Below are 20831 nucleotides of genomic sequence, written 5' to 3'. Positions count from 1 at the left end.
CCTGACAGGCAGCAAAAAGAACCAATAAGATCGAGTCAAATGCTCAGCTGGTCCAATGGGAGGGCGATTTGTTCTTGTTGCTAAGGCTTGGCAAAAGCAGGGCAACTTTTCTTCCGCTTGGCTGCAAGTCACGGAAAACGACTTGGAGGAGTAAGCAAAGCCGCCATGAGACTTGCGGGTTGCTCATTCTACATATGAACGCTTGGTTGATTTGAAACGTGTATCTCGTGTGTCTGTATTTTTTTTTTAAATCTGCTGCACTTCAATGACCTTTAGATTGGGAAGTGTCGGCTTCGTTGGTCTTCCTACGATGCGTCAACTCCAGTGATGGGATGTAAATACTTCGTTGCTGTTATTAAGTATATTTTTCACATGCCTGTACTTTGCTCAGAGATGGCAGAAGTACCCAATGTGTGAATTTATGGGATTAGTATAGACACTTGTGTAAAAAGAAACTATCTAGTAAAAGTGTAACGATCGCCACTAATTCAAATCATTAAGAGCTGGCAAAAGTATAACATGTGCTCATATTCAGTATTTACATCGAAATGTGATATGTGTGTAATACATATTGTGGTAAAATGGGGGTACTGATTCAAATCCTGTCTTTATTACATAATTTTAAACGCACTTAACCGCAAAATTAAAAACACATTTCTTCTGTGAGCAATATCCTTTTTGATAACCTGGCACGAAGGAACTTAGTAGGAACAAATCAAATAACGCATTAAGCAATGTAATGTTTACTACGGTAATGTTAACACGGTATATACAGTACTGCACACACAATTGGCTGGTTGCTGATCAGATGTTGTTTATGCCGTAGCATCTCCGGAGCTGCAGGCGGCGCCATTTTACCATTGAATACTCACGTCTGCAAACCACACCTCGTATGTAGAAGAAGAGCCGTGACATTCAACGTTCACATGCCTCTGCAATCTTGCTAATTTATCAAAATGAATGTTATACTCACATATTTTTCGCGTTTGCGCGGAATAACCAATTTAAACAGGTAATAAAACACCCCATTTCATTCCTGTAAATGGAGCATGTCGATCTATTACCTTGACGAGGAAGCGTAGTTTGATTCTCGCAGCCTTGCTATTTGACGTTGTGGAATCGATGTTTGGGCAAAATGCTTTCTGGAAGTAAGGTGACCAATTTTTCATAAAACATTAAGATTTACAGCAGTGCAGTTCGACACTGGTGGACATTTATGGCCACCTTGTTTTCCTTTTTTGGAACAGTCTTCCGAGATTTGCTAAGTATCTTGTTCAGATTGTGCATATTTCTCAATCTTAAAATACTGTATATTGATTATATACTGTACTCACTGTATTAAAAAAGATGCCCCCCCCCCCTGTCTCCAACATGACCACTTCGGCCTATTGAAACCAATGTAAACAACTTAAAAAAATCTTGCTATTAATATATGGAATTATAATTTTGGTAAAATGGATTTTAAAATCAAAACCAAAATACTGTATATCAAAAATAACTCAAAAACCTGATGTTCTTGAAAAAATGTAAAGACGTTGTGGAAATCAGCCTAAAAAAATACATTTACAAACACACAAAGCCATCTCTGATTAAAATGTGCCGTTGACGAATGTACTGCCACTTATTTATTCCACAAGAAAATGATAAAATTGTGTTGATGATGAAGAATCTTAATATTGCTGTATTTTCTTCTTTTACCTCCCCTAGCGTGCCAGCAGTAAATGGGAAGTCTCACCTCCGATTGTTCAGCAACTGGCTTATCCCCAGAGCTGCTGCAGATCAGCAGATGTCTGCAAGCGGACCACTTTCTTCCCAAGCTGAGGGCGCTGGAATCTTCCGGCAGCTTCCGTGGCAATGCCAGCAGGTGCGGACAAAGAAAAGAGGAACCGAGTATCAGCCCAAAAATCTGAAACGCAAGAGGACCCACGGTTGGATCAAGAGGCTGAGCACACAAGGTGGAATTGAAGTGATCCTGCGGCGAATGTTGAAGGGACGCAAATCGCTCTCGCACTGAACGTCGGTGTTGGAGAGCAGGACTTCGGAGACTTTCTTGTTCTGAAATTCTGGAGGTGTTAGCAAGCCCTTCAGAACTTGTGTATTGTTTGGCTTGGTCATTCCATCAGTGATGGGTGGGGGGCATTGAAACTGGCCTTCAGAAAACGAGTGGCAGTTGCCTTGAGAAATACTGTAAATTGTTTCTTTCACCAAGTATGAATGAATGATTTATTAAATTACTCTCAATCACTTTGTGGCAATTCAGTTATTTCTTCCAACACGACACGGGAACCCTGGAGCCGACATTCAAACTGAGGACGTCACTGCGATGCAGACGTGATAATGCAAGCTGCATTATCACGTCTAAGGTTTAGAAGTTTAGACTAGTGTTTACAATGGAAATTCTGGTCGACTAAGCTACCACACATATGAACAAATTTGACAAAAATGACAAAATCTGTTATTTCAACATAACATTAAGTCAATTAAAGTTGTAAACAATTGAGAGTTCACATCAATCTTATGTTTAATTATTTTGTCTTGCCTACTGAAAAAAATTCTACTTTTTTTCCTTTTTGAGATATTTGCATCTATAAAAACTTGCACAAAATAGATTTTACTCTGTGTTGCAATTTGTAGGTATGAAATAACTGGATGTGTTTCATATTGTTTTTAATGAAAACCTGATGTGCTAGAGAGAAAAAAATATCTGAAATGAAAATAATTCTCAAATGTTTTCTTGGATCTCTGAATTAAAAAAATTGTTGTCAACATTTGTTGATGGTGTAATTTTCGCGTGGCTGTTTTTCCTGTCTCCACACCGAAACCGATGGCGTTCCCTCGATGATCTCGCGAGATTTAAATAAACATCTTCGTCAAATTGAAAATAACAATGAAGGTTCCACGTAAAATATGTTGAATGATGTGAAAAACAGTAGTCCAAAAGTATTTTCAAGCCTTCGTCAGACTATCAGTTGTCTTGTTATTAAAGTTAGAAAAAGAAAAAAAGGCGGACTAATCCAAATGACCGTGTTGTCCTCAAGCAATTACTTTATATCGGTGTGTATTTTTGTCAATTAAATTTCAATGCAAGACCATCGTATTCTTTGTGTTCCTACTTATTAAGCTAACGAGTTTTAGGATGAAAACATGCGTTGTGTGGCGACTTTTGCCTTTTGAAACACCCCCCCCCCCGCTCCCTTTGATAAAATGAATGAAACCTTCCATCTAAATTAGTCAAGATGACGTTTTTGACGACTCTTTCAACTTGCCACTATTCTTGCACGTTACGTTCACACCAAAGACATTAATGTTACCTTTCCTAAGCATTTGTAAGCAGCTACAACATATACACATACTGGGCACTGACGACTGTATTGTTAATTTTTAACGACTATATCAACTCGTTTGATCTAAGAGTCACGCTTCCAGATGGATTTCTTGAAGGAGCTTCCCGTCTTTGACAAAAACAACTTCGGCAAGTTTCAGGCAGACTCTGTAAGTAAATTAGCTCTTGGGTCAATGTTTCCCAACCTTTATTGAGCTGTATGAGAAAAATCTCACGGCACACTACTGAACAAAAACGTCAATTGGGTTTGGCTAATTCATTGTACCATATCCTATTTCGTGAACGATATTATGTTGTATTTTTGAGTTCAAAAGTTGTGGATCTTTTGAAGTCGTTTGTGCCCAACAATTTGTAGAGCAATGTAATTTTTGCTCCAATGTAATTACTGAAGTGTTTTTTTGTTTTGTTTTGTAGGATCGTCAGTTTTCCGTCTATATTCCAACCCAGGATTATCCATCAAAGCAAAGTGAGTGCATTTGACTGGGATCAAACTTCACTGTCTTGTGAGGTTAAGTTCTGTGACAAAACTTATCAAGTATCAAGTACAACTTTATTGTCAAACTGTATGTACAACACTTACTTGTGCCTTTTGTCCATTTCTCACACAATTTTTTCTTTTTGATTGTCTTTAGTCATTATCCAAGACAGTATTTACACCCGCTCACAATTTTGTGAAATTTGCAAGGTAAGTCCATCATGACCAGATAGAATCACTGAATGGCTGCACTATCATTCAGTTGAATATTTTTTATTTAAATGTGGCTTATTACGATTTTCTTTCCAGATGTTAACATTGCAGCACTCGTTGAACAGCGGGAAGATAATTAACTGCAGGGACGCGCGGAAGGCGCGGACTCGGGGCTTCCTTGGAACATTACCACGACAGAGAGAGGAATGAGGATTTTTCAGTCCCACTCTGCAGAAAATTACTTTTCATTTTATAGTGTCCATCTATTTCCACCGTATCAAAATAAATCATAATCATAGAGGGCTTCCGAGTTTTATACTTCTTGATCAGCACATATCCAAACTCACTAATCAACCCATGTTTGTTTTTTATTTTTTTATCTGTAATGTTTATTACGTGTAAACGCATATGCCTTTGACTTGATTCAAGTGGTATTCATTTGCATCAGGAATACATTCACGAATCCATGTAACAAAATAATTCATAAAAAAAAAGAAATCAAATCAAATTTGAGAAAAATATAAGACTTTTCATGGTCACAGTGACTAGAATGTGAGCTATTGCAGAAGAATACGTTGGCTTTTTTTTTTAAAGTGCTAAAGAACACATCATGAACAGGTGACTCATGCGCAGTATGCATTCAATGCAGGCTTGAAAAGGAGAATCAAACCTGGAATGTGACTTGAGTCATGCAACAGTTATATCTCGAAAGAAAAAGATTCATTCAAAGAATCACATTCACTGTACAGCACATGTATTTACATGGAAGCTGTAAGAACTTGTATATATTTGGATGCTTTGTGCAAAGTAAGGTGCATTTATCTGTTAACCTCACATGTGTTCAGCCAGTATGAAAAGCCGTTTGAGCGTTTAAGATCCATGTACTAGAATGTTCTTTGTCCTCACTTGGTACGACAATTCAACACAGTAGTAAGAGAGTATGCTACGTGTGTTATAACCGGCATAAAAATAACAGCATTTGATAAAACGAACATCAACCAAACGAGGTGGTGACAGGATGATGGTCTGGTGCTTTACGACTTCAGGACCTGGACGATATGTTGTGATTAACTCATTCAGTACCAGCCAATTCTGGACCAAGTCTGAAAAGATGTTTAAAAACGTCTTTGGGAGTGAATGAGTTAATGGAAGAAAATGGTCTGCTGTCTACAAGAAAATCCTGCAGGGAAAGTTTGTGCCCTGTTGCTCAAGCACTCCAGGGGGGTGAGACAGAGCAACTACCCGGAAAAAAAAAACAAGCCAGTCCACTTCTTCAGGTTTTGGAGTTGCCAAGTCAAAGTTGGGACTTAAAATCAATTGAGGTGGTGTAGCATGACTTTAAATGGGCAGCTTATGCTCTAATACCTTCCAGTGTTACTGAGATAAAACAATTCTGCAAAGCTTGGAACAAAATCCCCCCAAAAGCTGCCGGCAAAGATCTTTTTTTTAAACTTAGCAAGACTACGACCTGACTAAATGAAGATCCTCCCCGCACTTAAATATAATCTTAAGCCTAAAGTTGCCAAAAGTTGGCATCACACCAATACACATTCACACTCAAAATATTTGTACACTCAAAATATTTGTGAATGCCCAACTGTGAATACGCATGGATTCACTGTAAATGAACTTTACAGCTTTCGAGTCAACGGCTTTCCATAGGCCAGACTTTACATGTGCCACTACTGTGCAAGTGTCTGTTTTAGGATTTAACGTAATCACTGACATTGCAAATAATGCATTTCATTTATTGTTTTGTTTTTTACACTGGAATGTTTATGAATTCTTTGAGCCTGAGCTTTCTAAGTCAACCTCTCCTTTATCAGACTCATTTGACGGTAATTCCTCATGAGTTGAGTTGAGCTCAGCCCTGTTGGCATGATAACTGTCCGCCTGGCTGGGAGGCTGCATCCCGTTAGCATACACCACGGTTCCCTCCGACTTGCTGAAACTGAACAGCTTACCCGGACTGAATGTCCTGTTGGGCGACTGATTTCGTTCCTGGCCGCCACCGGTGGCCGAAGAGCTCCCCGTCGATCCGGGTGATCCCGCAGCTGTAGCGGGTTCTTTTTTCACCTCTGTCGACTTTAAAAACTTGAGGAATCCTGGAAGCTTCGCTTCGCCCCCAGTGGGTGACTGAGCCGGGGAGCGGGAGCTACTGGAGGAGAACTTACCCTGAAGGGGGATGATCTGCTTCAGCTTCATCACGTTGTTGTTCCCGAGCAGTGAGCTGGGTCTTTTGGGCTTGCCGCCCACCGCTTTCTCATGGTGATGCTGGTGATGGGCGTCCGACTTGTGGCACTCGTTCTCCTGACGCGCCTCCGCCTGACGCTGAAGTTCCTCTTCCTCGCGGCGACGTCTGAGCTGTTGTTGGAAATGTTGCTGCGCCTGCAGTTCATGCCTCTGAATGGGAGGTGATAAGTGAAGAGGCTCAGTTCTATTATATGGTTTGAATCGGCTCCTGGACACGCTGATCTACATATTTACAACCTATTCATCCATCCATTTTCTAATCCGCTTATCCTCACGAGTGTCGCGGGCCTGCTGGAGCCTATCTCAGCTGTCTGGGAAGTAGGCGGGGTACACCCTGAACTGGTTGCCAGCCAATCACGGGGCATGCAAAGACGAACAACCATTCATGCTAGGGACAATTCAAGAGTATTCCATCAACCTGCCATGCATGTTTTTGGAATGTGGGAGGAAACCGTAGTACCCGGAGAATTTACAACCTACATTCTAAATATTCGAACCATTAAATTGTATTAGCGGCCCGGTGGGCCAGTGGTTATCGCATCGACCTCACAGTGCAGAGGTACGGCTTCCCTGTATGGAGTTCGCATGTTCTCCCCGGGCCTGCGTGGCTTTTCTGCGGGTACTCTGGTTTCCTCCCACATTCCAAAAACATGCATGGCAGGCTGATTGAATACTCTAAATTGTCTCTAGGTGTGAGTGTGAGTGTGGATGGTTGTTCATATGTGTGTGTGCCCTGCGATTGGCTGGCCACCGGTTCAGGGTGTCCCCCACCTACTGCCCGAAGACGGCTGGGATAGGCTCCAGCACCCCCCGCGACCCTTGTGAGGATAAGCGGATCGGAAAATGGATGGATGGATAAATTGTATTAATTTAGCTTCATTTTGTAGTGTTTCTCTTGGCTGCAGTGTTCCCACGATGTGTTTGTAAATGTGAGATTTTCTCTGTCCAATCAGACTTCAGCCTGTATATGTGTTGCCATGCCAGTTGGATCGCTCTCAACGTGAAGCTACAAAATACTATGACAAAAACAAAAAATGATGACACAATTATGGCATCACATTTCACGTCAGAAGCAAGCCTTGCTAAGGTCGAAGGTCTTTCAAGTTATATCCCAACTATACCTTGAAAGCTTCCCTTCGTCGGTATTCTAGCTTGGCCATCTCTTCTGCTACCCAACCGGGGATATCAGGGATGGCAACATGGATGATGTACTTTAGGAGGATGGCAAAGTGCTGTAAACCATGAGACCACAGAGGGACACGTTCAACACATCACAAGGTCCATATGTCATATTTTCATCCTATTCTTTATGTAGCAAAAAAAACCCCAAAAACAACTTCTGTGAGGCTTTGTGTGTACTACGGGTTATAAACACACAGCACCAAACAGAAAACCATGCATATAGAGTATTTAGGTATTTCATATAATAAAACACACATTCCTTGATTTTACAGCTTTTTAGGGAGAGGGAAATGCAGAGTAGGAATTTTGTGATGTGATGATAAAAGTATCGTCTGCATTCATTCACATTCTATAATGCTTCTCCACATTCGGGTCGGGGGTATGCTGGAGCCCATCCCAGCTGACGGCGGGCGAGAGGCGGCACGCATCCAAAAGTGGTCGGCAGCCAATCGCAGGACACATTTAGACACACAACCATTATTCTATTCTATGGACACAGAAAAATAATCAATGAAAGTTTTAATTCAAAGAGTGTTGCTTCACAGAGTGTTTTGAGACCGAAGCCAGATGCATGTAGTCCCAGACAGACTACAATATATTAACTACTCACAAATACTAAAATCTGTGAGATGGCATTTCTGAACATTAAAAAAAAACAACTCATCACCATTTGTTTACCAAAGCCTAAATAAAAAATATTTGAACAGTACTATAAACTCCCCCATGAGTTATTGTTAAGCATCCTTTGGTCCCTTAAGGGCACTATACAAACCAATTTGTTATTATTATTATTATTATTATAGACTGCACCTCGCAGGACGACATTGCTTACCTCCAACAAAACAATGGAGACGACGGTCATCTCAGGACTCAACCAGGGGAAAAGACGCTGCAGCTGACCACACTGACCAATCAGGTAACAGTTAACAATAATGGCTATCAAGCCCATGGCCTCCATTGCAGTCTAGGGATTCAGAGAGAAATACTGACTTTTTCCCCCCCCACAGGCAATCATAGACCCCAAAATGTAGAGTAAGCGCTGCCTGAAGGCTTTTTGGCCAAGCGCACTGACCTGCCATTGTCCAATGTTCTCCACCCTTTGGCCAAAGGGCCTCTGCAGGCCCGTGCAGAGCTTGAGGGCATCACTGCGGATCTCGATGATATTGTTGATGAGCGCGCACATGGCGGCCAGAGGAAAGGCAGAGGAGAAGAGCACCACGTAGCCAAATTGAATGAACATCTCCTGGTAGTCCTGAAGAGTATCCTGCATTACATAACAGTTTGGTTCAGCACTTCGGTGATTGATGCAGTGAACGGAAATGACAGTTAGAACTGAGTTCCGCCTCGTGGCTTTGGGTGAACTTTTAGCATGAACCTGAAATGACCTTATCAGGTCAAATGAATTTGACCTCTAAACTTTTGAATGCACGTCCAACTGTTCAGTGTTTCAGTGCTTTTTGCACAACACGAACAGCATAATGAAGAGAAAAATGAAGGAAATCTGTATTTTGGCCTGTTTTACTAATAATAATACATTTTATTTATAAGCGCCTTTCAAGACACCCAAGGACACTTTACAATAACAAAAAACACTAAACAATACGGGTTGAGCAGCGGCAGCCAAAACGCGCCGGCGTTCACTCAACCCGGAAGTCTCCTGGAAACGGGATGCTTTCTCCCTACTCTTTGACAATTGTACTAGTATCAATAAACTTGAATTAAGAAGAGGACTGTTTAAATGTTAATTCTAACTGAACCAGAAAAATTCACCGGAAAGCCACATGACAATTTTTTGTGAGTGGTGGATACAGTATTTCTCGGCAACCTACCTCATACGTCTGCATACAGCTTTCGATCTCAGCTTGCGCGAGAGTGACAGTTTGGGGTTCTTCTGGCGGATCAATCCAGGACTTCTTGTCCTCTTTGGTCTCATCGATGTTTTTTCTTCTCTGACGGAGACCGTTTGATTCTCTTGAAGAGGACACGGTGGTGTTCTCTTTCGTGTCCTGTCAATGCAAATCATTTGCATTGATGATCAGTATTACTGCAGACATAAATACTTTCCCTTTTCATAAATCTCTGTTCATGGTGAATTTATGGTCTAAATTTATATTTTGTTATCGTGTCTTTTGGCCAAAGTACAAGACTGACACCAAATAGAAATTCCTTGTGTGTTTTAAGGGACTTGACCAATAAAGGTGGTTTTGATAACATTCAGGTTCTCTTGGAGGAAGCCTTCATAAAAATATTTGAAACAAGCTTAGTGTCATTTTCATAAAGTAAACACCAACTCATTTTGAAATTATATGTAAGTGTTTTGGGATTATAGTTAAACCATTAATATAGGCCATTATAAACATTTAAATGGAGGGCGTCATTACTCAAAGTTTCTGGCAGGGCTTGGTCCCTAAACCCCACAAATAATTAGACATTTTATTTAATCTTATTACACTCATTATAAACCCTCAAATGGAAATACTAAAGAGCAGGGTTTGGAAACCGGAAATGAAAAGATGGCATACAGTCAGCTCACCTGAGACAGCAATTCCAGATCGCTGTCGTCGTCACAACTGTCAAAAATACTGGACGGATCCATTCCGTTCTCCACCAGCGTGGGGCTGTCCTCAGGGAAAGTGTCATCCGCCGTCTGCGCTTCTGCTGTGACGTCCTGGTAGTCGACCTTCTCTGTGAAGCTGACTTTCCGTTGCTTCAGGGCGCTGTCATTCATATCCCACTCTTCTTCCGTCAGCCTGAATCCAGCTTTCAAATCGCCCCTGGTCTTTGGCTGACTGTCCACGCCGGTGCTGTCGCTGGCTGGGAGTCCTCTGGGGCCCAGGAAAGAGTACGCTGTCATTGACGCTTGGGCCTTTCCCAGAGCCAGGCGGCCATACTTGAGCATGATGGCTTGTAGAAGCTCCCACAGGACCTTGGGGGTGAACACCCCCAGCTTGTTTTGTTCATAAAGGTAAGGCTGGAGGACCTCTTTAATGTTCTGGAGGAACTGACGGAAAATCAGTAGTGTTGCAAGCATCTGTGAAGAAACGTGAAACATGTTCTATCTTATGGGGAAAATAACACGAACATGGCATGACTGAATGAAAGCTCATTCGTAGATTGCACAGTCACTGTTTTATTATTGTTTTCAATTTTATAGTTTTGTTCTTGGTATGCAATGTTATGTATAGTGGATATAAAAAGTCTCCACACCCAAGTTCAAATGCCAGGTTTTTGTCATTTGTCATTTGAAAATTCTTTTCGACCATTAATGTGACCTCTAACCAATTTGCAACACCAAAAGAACACGATACCCACAGTGTAACATGCTGGTGGCAGCATCATGATTTGCGTTTTTTTCTTCAGCTGGAACGGGGGCGGGGGGCTTAGACAAGGCGGAGGGAATTATGAACGGTTTGGAATGGCAGTTCGGCGTTATGCGGCGTTCGCGCATAACCTTAAGGGCTCCTGCTAGAAAGTAAAAAAAAAAAAAAAAAAAAGATATTGGCGACGAGAACATCTGAAATTTATTTGGTGTTCATCAGAGATATTTTAAAAATGTGGCAGCTGTTTATTTTTTTTGTTTATTTTTACTTTCTCCCTCGATAAAAAAAGAAAAAAAATCGGCATCGTTGTACAGGTTATAGGTCACATTATTGGTGGAAAAAGTTTACGTTTTGAAACGTTTTATCTTGGTTTCATTGTTTTAACACACACACACACACACATACATACACACACATACATACACACACATTCAGCATGATAGCATTCTTGTCTCACCTCCTTTAGTCGTTCCATATCCTTGAGGTAGAATCCAATGTAGAAAAGACTTAGGTAAGAATTGATGAATTCAAACTGTACAACAACAGAAGTCAGTCACCCTTAAATGAATCTCACGTTCTAGCTAAATGTGAATCCGGGGGTGACTTACAAAAACCATCTTGATGATGAGATTATTGTCGTAGGCACTCTGAAGTCGATAATTTTCTGGAAAAACAACCAGAATGATGGAGTCATTAAGATAAATGATGTGTCAATACTGTATTTCCATGTAAAAAAAAAAGAATGGCACTCCATTACTGATGCTTACCCATGTCATTGAGCCAATAGGCAATCTTCTTATAAACCTCATCACATATGGTTACAGTGATAGCCAGCAGAATCTTGGGAATAAATCTTGTGATGCTAGGTAGCTCCTGAATCTCCATAACCACTTCCTGGAAAGTCAGTTAGCATGATACATACTTAACTCATTCAGTACCATCCAATTCTGGACCATGTCTGAAAAGACGTTTAAAAACGTCTTTGGGAGTGAATGAGTTAATAGGTGCTACGCTATCCATTTTTATTTGCATATGGAATGCCCGCTGTTCTTTGAAAGCTTGGAACACGAATTGTACAGGATATTTGAATGTCTATCCCCCCGTCGAAAGCAACTCTCCAAATACACACCAGCTTTCTCGTGTGTTTTGTGGTTCAAACCTGCAGTTCCAGACAGAGCAGCATGATGAGGAAGACAAAACAGAGGCAGAGGAGGCAGATGGGGAGGCTGACCAGCCATCTGAACATAGCCCTCTTCCATGGAGGGTAGTAGAATTCTTCACAGCCTGTTATGGGACTACAACGTTTTACACCCTGCGGGTAGAAGAACAAGGACAAAAGAATTCCAAACACCCCCAAATTTCCTTTCCAAGAATATGCGGTGCAGTCTACTGGATTTAACAGTGATGCTTACCCTGAACTGTGGTCTGGGCTCCTCCAAGGACTCTGCAGGGGTGTCAAGGGTGCCCCACCTGTAGGCCAGCTCGGCTTCTCGTCTCTTCCAGCGTTCCAAAAACAAGGTCGCCCACACAACATTGAAGAGTGCAAACACCACACAGCATATATCCTGACTGGTCTAAACAAAACAAAGACAAATGCACCCATACTGTCCTTGAATGACTTTTGGAAATTCATGGAGTCATTTTCTCTACGCCCTTATTACAATGTTTCTCAAACTGGGCTCTCTGAATGTCTGGGATTAGATGGGTTGTCGCCTGCGGGCAAATGCACATTTTTGCCTCACTTGTACCGTAACTACAGTCTTGACAGACTTGAATGAAAAAGCCTGCATTGACGGTTATATAAAATAAGAACATTCAGATACACAGGAAACATATTACACATGAGCATACATTCTTGAAAATAACCAAATTATGATTGCAGTCGAAAAATCAAAACAAGGAATTTACATTTTTTAACCCTTTCAGGGACAGCGGTTACTACAGTGGATAGCTCATCAAGATTAATTTAACACAAGGAATGTAAACTTTAAACCGTACAATAGTGCAGCCTACCCCACATTATTCCCAGCTTTTTACACATTTTTACCTCCTTTTTTTAGACTATTGGGGGAAGTCGTAGAATCTGGAGAAAAGCCACGCAAGTCCAGGGACAACAAGCCAACTTCCACACAGAAAAGGACCATGCCCGGACTTGACGTCCCAAACATGCATTCCGAACCAAGCCTTCTTTCTGTCAGGTTGCTGTGCCAACCACATGCTACATGAAATTCTTTAAGGTACCTGATCAGCTTCTGCAAGTATCCACAGGAGAAAGCCAATGACTGCAGGGTAAAGCATAGAGTTGGTGTAGAAACCGAGCCAGGCAAAGTACATGCTGATCTTCACTCCAAAGTAGTCGCAGATATCATCTGCACCAGGGGAGGAAAACATACAGCGGCAAATATTATACTTATGTATCAAACAACCGACATTGACGCCGGTCATTTCCAGCGACCTACCCAAAGGCTGCCTTTCACAAACAGCCTGGACCCATGACGTCATCAGCTGATTAAGGATCCTCTGCTCGTGGAGAGGAAACATCTGATGGATCACACCACGGGCCACCAGTTCTGGAACTAGGCAACAAAGCGAAATTGGAACACGTGTACGTATCTAAAGCACGTGGGGGAGCTAAGATCAAAAACCAAAAAAGTTAGCTTTGTTCAAAAATAAGCTTACTGATGGGTTGTCCCTCCAGAAAGTGAATGTTGTGAAGAACTTCTCCCTGTTTGGCTCGCAGGTTGTCAAGCCAGTACTTGATGATGCTCTGACGCTCCTACAAATAAAGGATGAGGGCAACCGGGTTCAAGGCTTTCTTTTTCAAAAGAAACTTCACCTGGCAGATATGGTAAAGAACATATTTTCGTCAAATCAATCAAAACAAAATAATTATTGTGCGCTCATTTTAAAATGATGGCACAATGCCATAAAAAGAAAAAAAAGTGATTTTTCCCTTTATCAAACAAGATTTTTTGTGAATATTACATCCTGTTCCCCCAACACAATACGACAACGCTATCAATGCTAGAATCACACCACCGTTTGTGATATCAAACCTGCGACGTAAAGAAGCAGAGCTCGCTCTCTACGTTCTCATAGATGTTGTCCTCTTCACAAGAGAAGCGTCGCATCCCGCCGCCAAACTGAGGCTTGACAGCCTTGTGCATGCTCATCTGTTCCGCTCCCCGCAGTAAACTGAGGAGAAAAGTGCAACGGGGTGAAACCGGAGGAAAAAAAAAAAAAGCACCGCACCCAGAATGGACTAGAGATCTTCACTTAGTATGATCATTTACCACTAATATATTTTGCACTTCCGACAAACATCAAACGCAGTAGTGTTCTTGTAAGAGTCTTACTTCTCAAACATAGTGGTGATGAAGAACGCATAAGCCTGCGTATGTTTATGCTGTCGGACTTGAATACTGACTTGTGGGATTCCAACACGGATCTGATTCAGGAGCCACAGCAGAGTGTGGTCATCGACTGAATCTAATGAGAGAGAGAGAGAGAGAGAGAGAGAGAGAGCAAATCATAAGACAGACCATTTATCATATGACATTGATCCATTAGTGGGGCTTGTATCAGCCAGAATGAGCCAACTGTAAAAAACTAACAAAAAAAACAAACATTGTTTTTACCTTTGTGGTACATCTGAAAGGTACTGTTTTTTTTTTTAAACCTTTCATGCAGGTTTGCATGTTAATTTCTATATACAGGCTGTCTTTACATTGGTGACTTTCCATATTGTTCATCCGGGCTTGATTCCATTGATGTATTGACAATAACGCAGGTGACCAGTCGAGGTTGTTGTCCGTATAAAAGGAGTTGAAGCCATCCATTTTCCAACACTTTTCCTATTCAGGATCATAAGGAAGCTTGAGCCAGGCTACACTCTGGACTGATCACAGGGCTGACACGTAGTGACAATTACAAACACGATTCACACATATGAAGAGGTTCGAGCCTTCTACTTAAGTTGATATCCATCCATGATTTAGGACTGTGTTTAGGAAGCTAAAGTATAGCCAGAGAGAACCCGTGCAAAAATACGCAGCATCTTGGATGTCGAGTGTTATGCAGGGTTGTGAGCTAACGTGGTAGACAAGGTTGAATAAATGGAACTACCTCGCCACACTGCAAGAGAAGGACATCCAGTCACTGTGTGGCTGAGACTCTCTCCTCAGTTTGCTTTTCAAGGAGAACTGTTCCAAGGTGTCTGAGTAAAATGGCTGCGACGTGCTTCCGTCAAAGTAGGCAACACACAAAAAGACTTGCTTGGTTGTGTAATTTCACATTTTATTGATTTATTTTTTGGGTTTGGTGGTGTGCCGTGTGATTTTCTAAGAGAACAAAATGTACCTGGTCTAAGATGCTTGACAGTACCTGGGAATGTCATCAGGATGTCACAGTTTTCCGTAGGAACCATCTTCAGCCAGGACTTCCTCGACAATATATAGTGTCTGGCCTGCAGGAGCCTCTTTCCAAACAGTTTATCTAGAGAGGAGATGGGAAGATGTAAAGTTGCATTGTCTATACTAAATCCATTTTCAAGCCTTAGCATTGAAACAGTCTTTCATGTCGTCGTCCAGCTTTAAACAAACTCAGGCAAGAGGACGGACTTCTCGCAAGAAATGACGATGCTGAACGTACAATAAGGCCAAACGAGTAAAGTGCGAGCAGTCTGCTTCATTTGCGCCTTCTCGTACTTGGTCCATATGTGCTTATTAAATTATAATATGCTCCCCCCCCCACACACATTATAATTTATTTATTTATTTTTAAATGGAGAAAAAATATGCATGATAGTTTAATTGATAGCGAGGAGAAGCGGTTTGGAAGATGAATGAATGAATGACCATTCTTGAATATTTTTTGTGTTGCTGGCAAACTTCCTGCTCCACTCTTCAGCCCATTTAGCAGAAATACGGCGAAAACGTGTGGTGTGAATTATTTACCAAATTTCAGGTTAGGCGCCTCTGCCATCCAAATGAGTTTTGTCGGCAGCCCTCTACATTTAACAATCAGCATCTCTGGTGAGTATGATCCATTTTAACAGTTTTCCTCTCCAGATTTTAAGATAAATATTGATTCTCAATTCAACTCAACTGTATTTATAGAGCACTTTCAAACAGCCATCGCTGCACACAAAGTGCTGTACATGGAGCAACTAACATATACAACAGTAAAGCAACAAATCAGTAACAAAGACGGTAGAGAGCACCAAACAGTATAACTAAAATCATAATTTGGGTCATGCTGAGTCAAATGCTGTCATATTTCGAATATGGTTGATGATGGTGTCACTGCTTTCTTTCATTGCAAACAAGATAGTTGGTGGCATTAAAAAGGAAAAGTCTGGTAAGTGAAGGCCCAGGTACCAAATACACAGCTTTCAAAATTATAAACCGAAACTTGGAGCTGCGCCCAATTTCCTTGTACCATCCGATGTCACGAAAGGCTTTCCATTTCTATTACATTTTCTGCTTGGCTGCACCTGTGGACCCCCACCCTCAGTGAGTCGGCATGGGCCCGTTTGAAGCGTTAACGTGCAGCATATAGCACTCTAGACAACCACCATTTCATTAAACCACATCGAGCTCCACTGGGAGAGATTCAGTACCACCATCTGCATCACATTGCTAACCGAACCACCCACCCGCTTTCTCATTTTGGCCTCCCGAAGCATCACCCTGCTTCCGACTAATCTCCGCTGGACTCACGCGTGGCCCCATCTTGATGGTTTCTGTTTTGGACACTTACCGAGCACGCCGTGCGTGGCTGAAGACTGCCCTTGCTGCTGGTACTGGTCGTCGTTCCGACGCTGCAGTTCCCCCACGGGCGTCCTCTCCATCCTTTGCGCCGCACAGTGCTGGTTGTCTGCAGCATCGGTGTCAGCCGCTCCGCCGCCCGTCGCGTGCATGCTGCTTCACATGTATCCTAGGCGGGCGGGGGGCGGGGTGTTGCTTTTTAATGCACGACCATTGCATGCGAAGTAGGAAGCTTTGTGATACGAACGAGAAGGAGGGTGATCATGATCATGGAAGTGACACGTGAAGGAGCCCCAATCGTGACTGGCTGATGACGGTGAGGGGGGCGCCACCGTTGCACGCCTGCATGGAGACAAATAATGCGAAAGCATTGTAGCAAAACTGAAGCCTTGCAACAATTCAATAGCCCACTGAATACACACAGAGTATATTTTTAGTGATAAGCGTGGCGTTTATAAACAGATCAACTGCACCATCTGCCATCTAGCGGAAGAGCATATTTTAGGTCCGCCTGTCACCACAAATCGCTGACAGAAACAGCTTAACATCGATGTATCATTTGCAGTCGACTAATGATCATTTTAGACAAATTGAAATTACATATTAAATAGATTATAAATACAAGAAAAGTCATTACCAATTAAAAACAACAACGAATGTCTGCATTATTGTCATACATATTTTCGGATTCATGAATCAATTATTTTAATCATGCAAAAAGTGTGAACATCCCCTTAGAACTGGATGTAACTGGGTTCAGAACGAACCATTCACATTCAAACTCATATTGAGTGGAAATCAGCACTTTTGATGTATTAAAAAACAAAAGCCATTGTATCGAGATCATACTAAATTATAGCTCAACATTGGTTTCATCTGACCGAGCACTTATTACTTCGTGAATTACTTCTTGTCATTGTCCCGTTCGCCCCCAAAAAAAACTTTTTCATAAAGTTGCTGTCGCAGTGTGGATTGCACTTTTATGGTTTCGTTTTTTGTTTGAATCGACGACGCATGTGCACTATATCCAGTTTAAGTCACAATGGACACTAGATAGCGCCAAAGAATAAGCCTGAAGGCCAACATGGAGAGGACAGGAACTGCAACCATTTTCAGTTCACATCCAGTCCTGTAGTTCCATTAATCCTTTCTTACGCCATTAAAATTGTCGTCTTTAGGGCTTATTAAAGTGAACTGGGGGCTATTCCAGCATAGTTTGAGCGACAGACGGGTTACACCCTAGGCTGGTTGCCTGCCAATCACAGAGTGATAGAGTGAATTATGTTTAAACAAACCACCATTCCAACTCACATTCACAGCTATGGCCAATTAGTCTTCAGTGAATGCAACTCCACACAGGAAGGCCTGAGTCGCCACATCATATTACAACCTAGTCTAATGGATTGAACAAGAGAGTTGAAATGGTCCAGACAATCTATTACCAACCAGGAAATGGTCTCGCGGATTAAATTACTCTTTTCACATGACCTAACTGCTGTTGGGGCTGAAAACATCCTCGACATGATTAGCTCTCTTGCTGTGACTATTAGAAGTCAAATCCCATGCTGTGGCTTTTGCGCTATTACGTGTCATTATCAAGCAGATGCTCAGTAATCTTCCGCACATCCCCCGCCTGTGGTGAAAGCTTCCCAGAAAGTGAAGGATAAATAACACAAGGTTTTAAAGTACTATACCAGCAACTTTGACAGCCACAATAAATCACCGCCATTTTTTTCATTGTTCTTTGGGCTGGCCCGGTCAACAGCAACAAGCAATGAAGCAACACATGTGGAGAGACGATAACAGTACAGTACTCACATTTATTTATTCTTTATCCTCTGCAAAGAACAACTAATATTACTGCCTCTTACTGAGGAGCTGTAACCGTCTCCATTTATATTCAAATGTCTGAATGAGTAGATAGGTTATTATACAGCCCCAAAGTTGCCACACCAGAAGGAGAAACACAATGTCCATTGAATCCAAACAGAAATTGTGTCCCAAAGTCTTTAATTTCATTATTTACATTTTATTTAATGATGCCATTAGTGTATGTTTTAGAAGACAACACGATTGAGTGATATTTTTCTTTCAGGGGAGAAGGCTGTAATGGATTAAAATCATTTCCATTCATTTCAGTGGGGAAAGATGATTTGTTTTGATTTACAAGCATGGTCACGGAATAAATTCAAATCTGTGTTTCTTTTCATTATGGCCTAAATACACATCAGCCCAAAAACATTACTTTTGAAGCCTATAAAAAGTTGCAGACATTACATCATACATTATGCTGATATTACACCAGGCCATGTTCGTGACTGCGGTTTGATGGATGTGATGGAAAGTGTCTAAAAGCAGAAAACGACTGAGCCTTTTCCTCATTATAATTCTGCAGCAGAAAGCGCCAAAGGTCAAGGTCACTGAGATTGACACCAAGAGGAAGCCCTCTGCTCAGGGTACAGAGAGTATACAGTATTTCCCCTCCTGACTCAATGGCTTTACCAGGCTAGGCCATGGGACCGAGAGACAGTGCAAGCAAATAGGAAATGCAATTATAAGTCACAGCAACGGAGGACATTAGCAACCGGAGACAAAAGAGGTCAGATTTGTACAACCCCAGGTGAGGAAGGACGTTGCAATCATAAGCAACTGTTCCCTTTCCTGCACCAGGAGGGCCTGGAAGAAGGTTCGGCCAGGCTGCGACACAATAGGACCCCTCAAAGAGAATCAGAGACCAGTCGGAAACGTTTTTGAAATATTTCCGCCCCTTAGCCCAGTACACGTCACTAAACCAATTCGTCACTAAACTGAAGCGTCGCAAAAAAAGGATTTACAGTAAACTGAGGGAATGATGATCACGTCAGGTTTTGCTCTTTTAATCGATTCGATTGATTGACTTGTTCCACTTTAAAATGTACGAACTCAATTCTTTCATCCCTCCTGCGGCTTTTAAAAATTCTTTACAAATCATTGTTAAAGAACACCACACTTGCTGTTTATCAATTTACTCTCAGCAATCATCACTGCATTGATTGTGTATCGCTTGATGTTTTGCATTTGACATGATGTTAGTTTTCTTCTTTTGAGCTTATTACTTTGATGTAACTGCCTCTTACCCGGGTCATCGATGTAAATGAGACTTTCTCAACTGACTTACCTGATTAAATAAAGTTTAGTTATACAAAACAAAATTGCATCATAACATCCAGAACTGAGCTGTGCAATGGAATCGAATCGTGATCCAACTGGATCACATCGTTCCACTTTAAAATGAACCGTCCTTGAACGTTATCGCGCCCCATATACCGACACATGTATCGCTTTTATGACGAGATGCACACCTCTGTTTATTATTTCATGTTTCTATAACATACAATATCATAGAGTTGTATTTTCCTGACAAAGGCCTGGAACAAATTCATGGCATTTCCATTTATTTAAATGGAGAATGGTCACAGAATAAATTAAATGCATATAGCAGTATTTCTCCACATTTACTCTGTATTGCTTACCAAGACCGAAGCAGTATTCAATTTTCATAAATGTTAAACTCAGCTGCTATTAGTACCTAAAACTGCAAATGGTGTTGTTTTGAAAGCGTCCCGGAATGCAGGTGTCAAGCGCAAATGGCAGTTAGGGTGACAGCTGCACTGAAAGCGCAGCTCTTTTGAGGAAACCTGTTTGGTGCTTATGGGAAAAACCTTGAAAATTGGACAACCCCCCCCCCCCCCACCCCCTCAAAATATGTCCATGCTGGTTAAATTCCTTCCAGATATACACGAGTTAAGGTGTTATTGAGGAAGCGGGTTGAATCCCGAGATGCGCTGACAATGCAGGAAAACATTTGGAGATGACGGTGAATCATGTTCGTACAGACCGGTAGGCAAGCGTTACGATAAACCAAGTGCCCAAAGCATCCACCACTTTTAATATTTGCGACATCTGGTCCCCCGCAGTAAGCTCCACAGTCTATATGCAGAAAAGTACATGATATTATACAAAGGAAATCCTTTCGACGAGAGTGCTGCCTTCAGTGGCATCCAAGAATTAATTGGCACCACAATACGAGACAATACACACTGGGATTTACAGTCGGCTCCAGACATCCTCTCACAGTCGAACAGACAGGATGTTTGTGTGTTCCTATAGTGATGTTTTGCCTGCAGCGTACGCTTCATTTTGTCTCGGTAGCAAAGGAAATGGAATGAAATAGAAATTTCAGTACATTTGTGTCATTTATGTGCTGCAAAAAGTGATGATTCATTTCTTTTTTTAAC

The 20831-nt window shown here is 41.7% G+C and overlaps 2 protein-coding genes and 1 long non-coding RNA gene across 6 annotated transcripts; 2 read left to right on the top strand and 1 right to left on the bottom strand.

The window, feature by feature from the left end:
- The first annotated feature begins 55 nt into the window (after positions 1-55).
- Positions 56-2244, top strand: mrpl34 (mitochondrial ribosomal protein L34). Of its 2 annotated transcripts, none has more exons than XM_086129514.1 (2): positions 56-150; positions 1708-2244. In XM_086129514.1, exons 1-2 carry the CDS (start codon positions 56-58, stop codon positions 2012-2014), a joined length of 402 nt encoding a protein of 133 aa, XP_085985640.1. In that variant the 3' UTR covers positions 2015-2244. The 2 variants fall into 2 exon arrangements, with proteins under 2 accessions (XP_085985640.1, XP_085985641.1); XM_086129515.1 differs by lacking the exon at positions 56-150 and adding an exon at positions 341-1012.
- Positions 2245-3291: 1047 nt separating this feature from the next.
- On the top strand, positions 3292-4329 carry LOC147194721 (uncharacterized). Its single transcript, XR_015102888.1, has 4 exons — positions 3292-3492; positions 3758-3809; positions 3976-4028; positions 4128-4329. It is a non-coding gene; the product is annotated as an uncharacterized LOC147194721 (long non-coding RNA).
- A 66-nt stretch (positions 4330-4395) lies between these two features.
- On the bottom strand, positions 4396-19711 carry ano8a (anoctamin 8a). 3 transcript variants are annotated; one of them, XM_086129683.1, is made up of 20 exons: positions 16802-19706; positions 16547-16723; positions 15170-15280; positions 14143-14275; positions 13843-13981; positions 13466-13562; positions 13246-13362; positions 13028-13155; positions 12199-12360; positions 11946-12098; positions 11554-11680; positions 11395-11450; positions 11244-11318; positions 10358-10497; positions 10000-10291; positions 9296-9472; positions 8539-8730; positions 8299-8430; positions 7406-7516; positions 4396-6434 (listed from the first exon to the last, which is right to left on the bottom strand). In XM_086129683.1, exons 2-20 carry the CDS (start codon positions 16704-16706, stop codon positions 5808-5810), a joined length of 3129 nt encoding a protein of 1042 aa, XP_085985809.1. In that variant the 5' UTR covers positions 16707-16723; positions 16802-19706; the 3' UTR covers positions 4396-5807. The 3 variants fall into 3 exon arrangements, with proteins under 3 accessions (XP_085985809.1, XP_085985808.1, XP_085985810.1); XM_086129682.1 differs by having other exon boundaries at positions 10000-10497; XM_086129684.1 differs by lacking the exon at positions 7406-7516 and having other exon boundaries at positions 10000-10497; positions 16802-19711.
- Between the last annotated feature and the right edge of the window lie 1120 nt (positions 19712-20831).

This window comes from Hippocampus guttulatus, chromosome 14, assembly GCF_054856545.1.
Source record: "Hippocampus guttulatus isolate MCC_2025c chromosome 14, RoL_Hgut_1.0, whole genome shotgun sequence".
NCBI lineage: Eukaryota > Metazoa > Chordata > Actinopteri > Syngnathiformes > Syngnathidae > Hippocampus > Hippocampus guttulatus.
The sequence above is the reverse complement of the archived record's forward strand: the minus strand, read 5'-3'. Positions and strand labels throughout refer to the sequence as shown.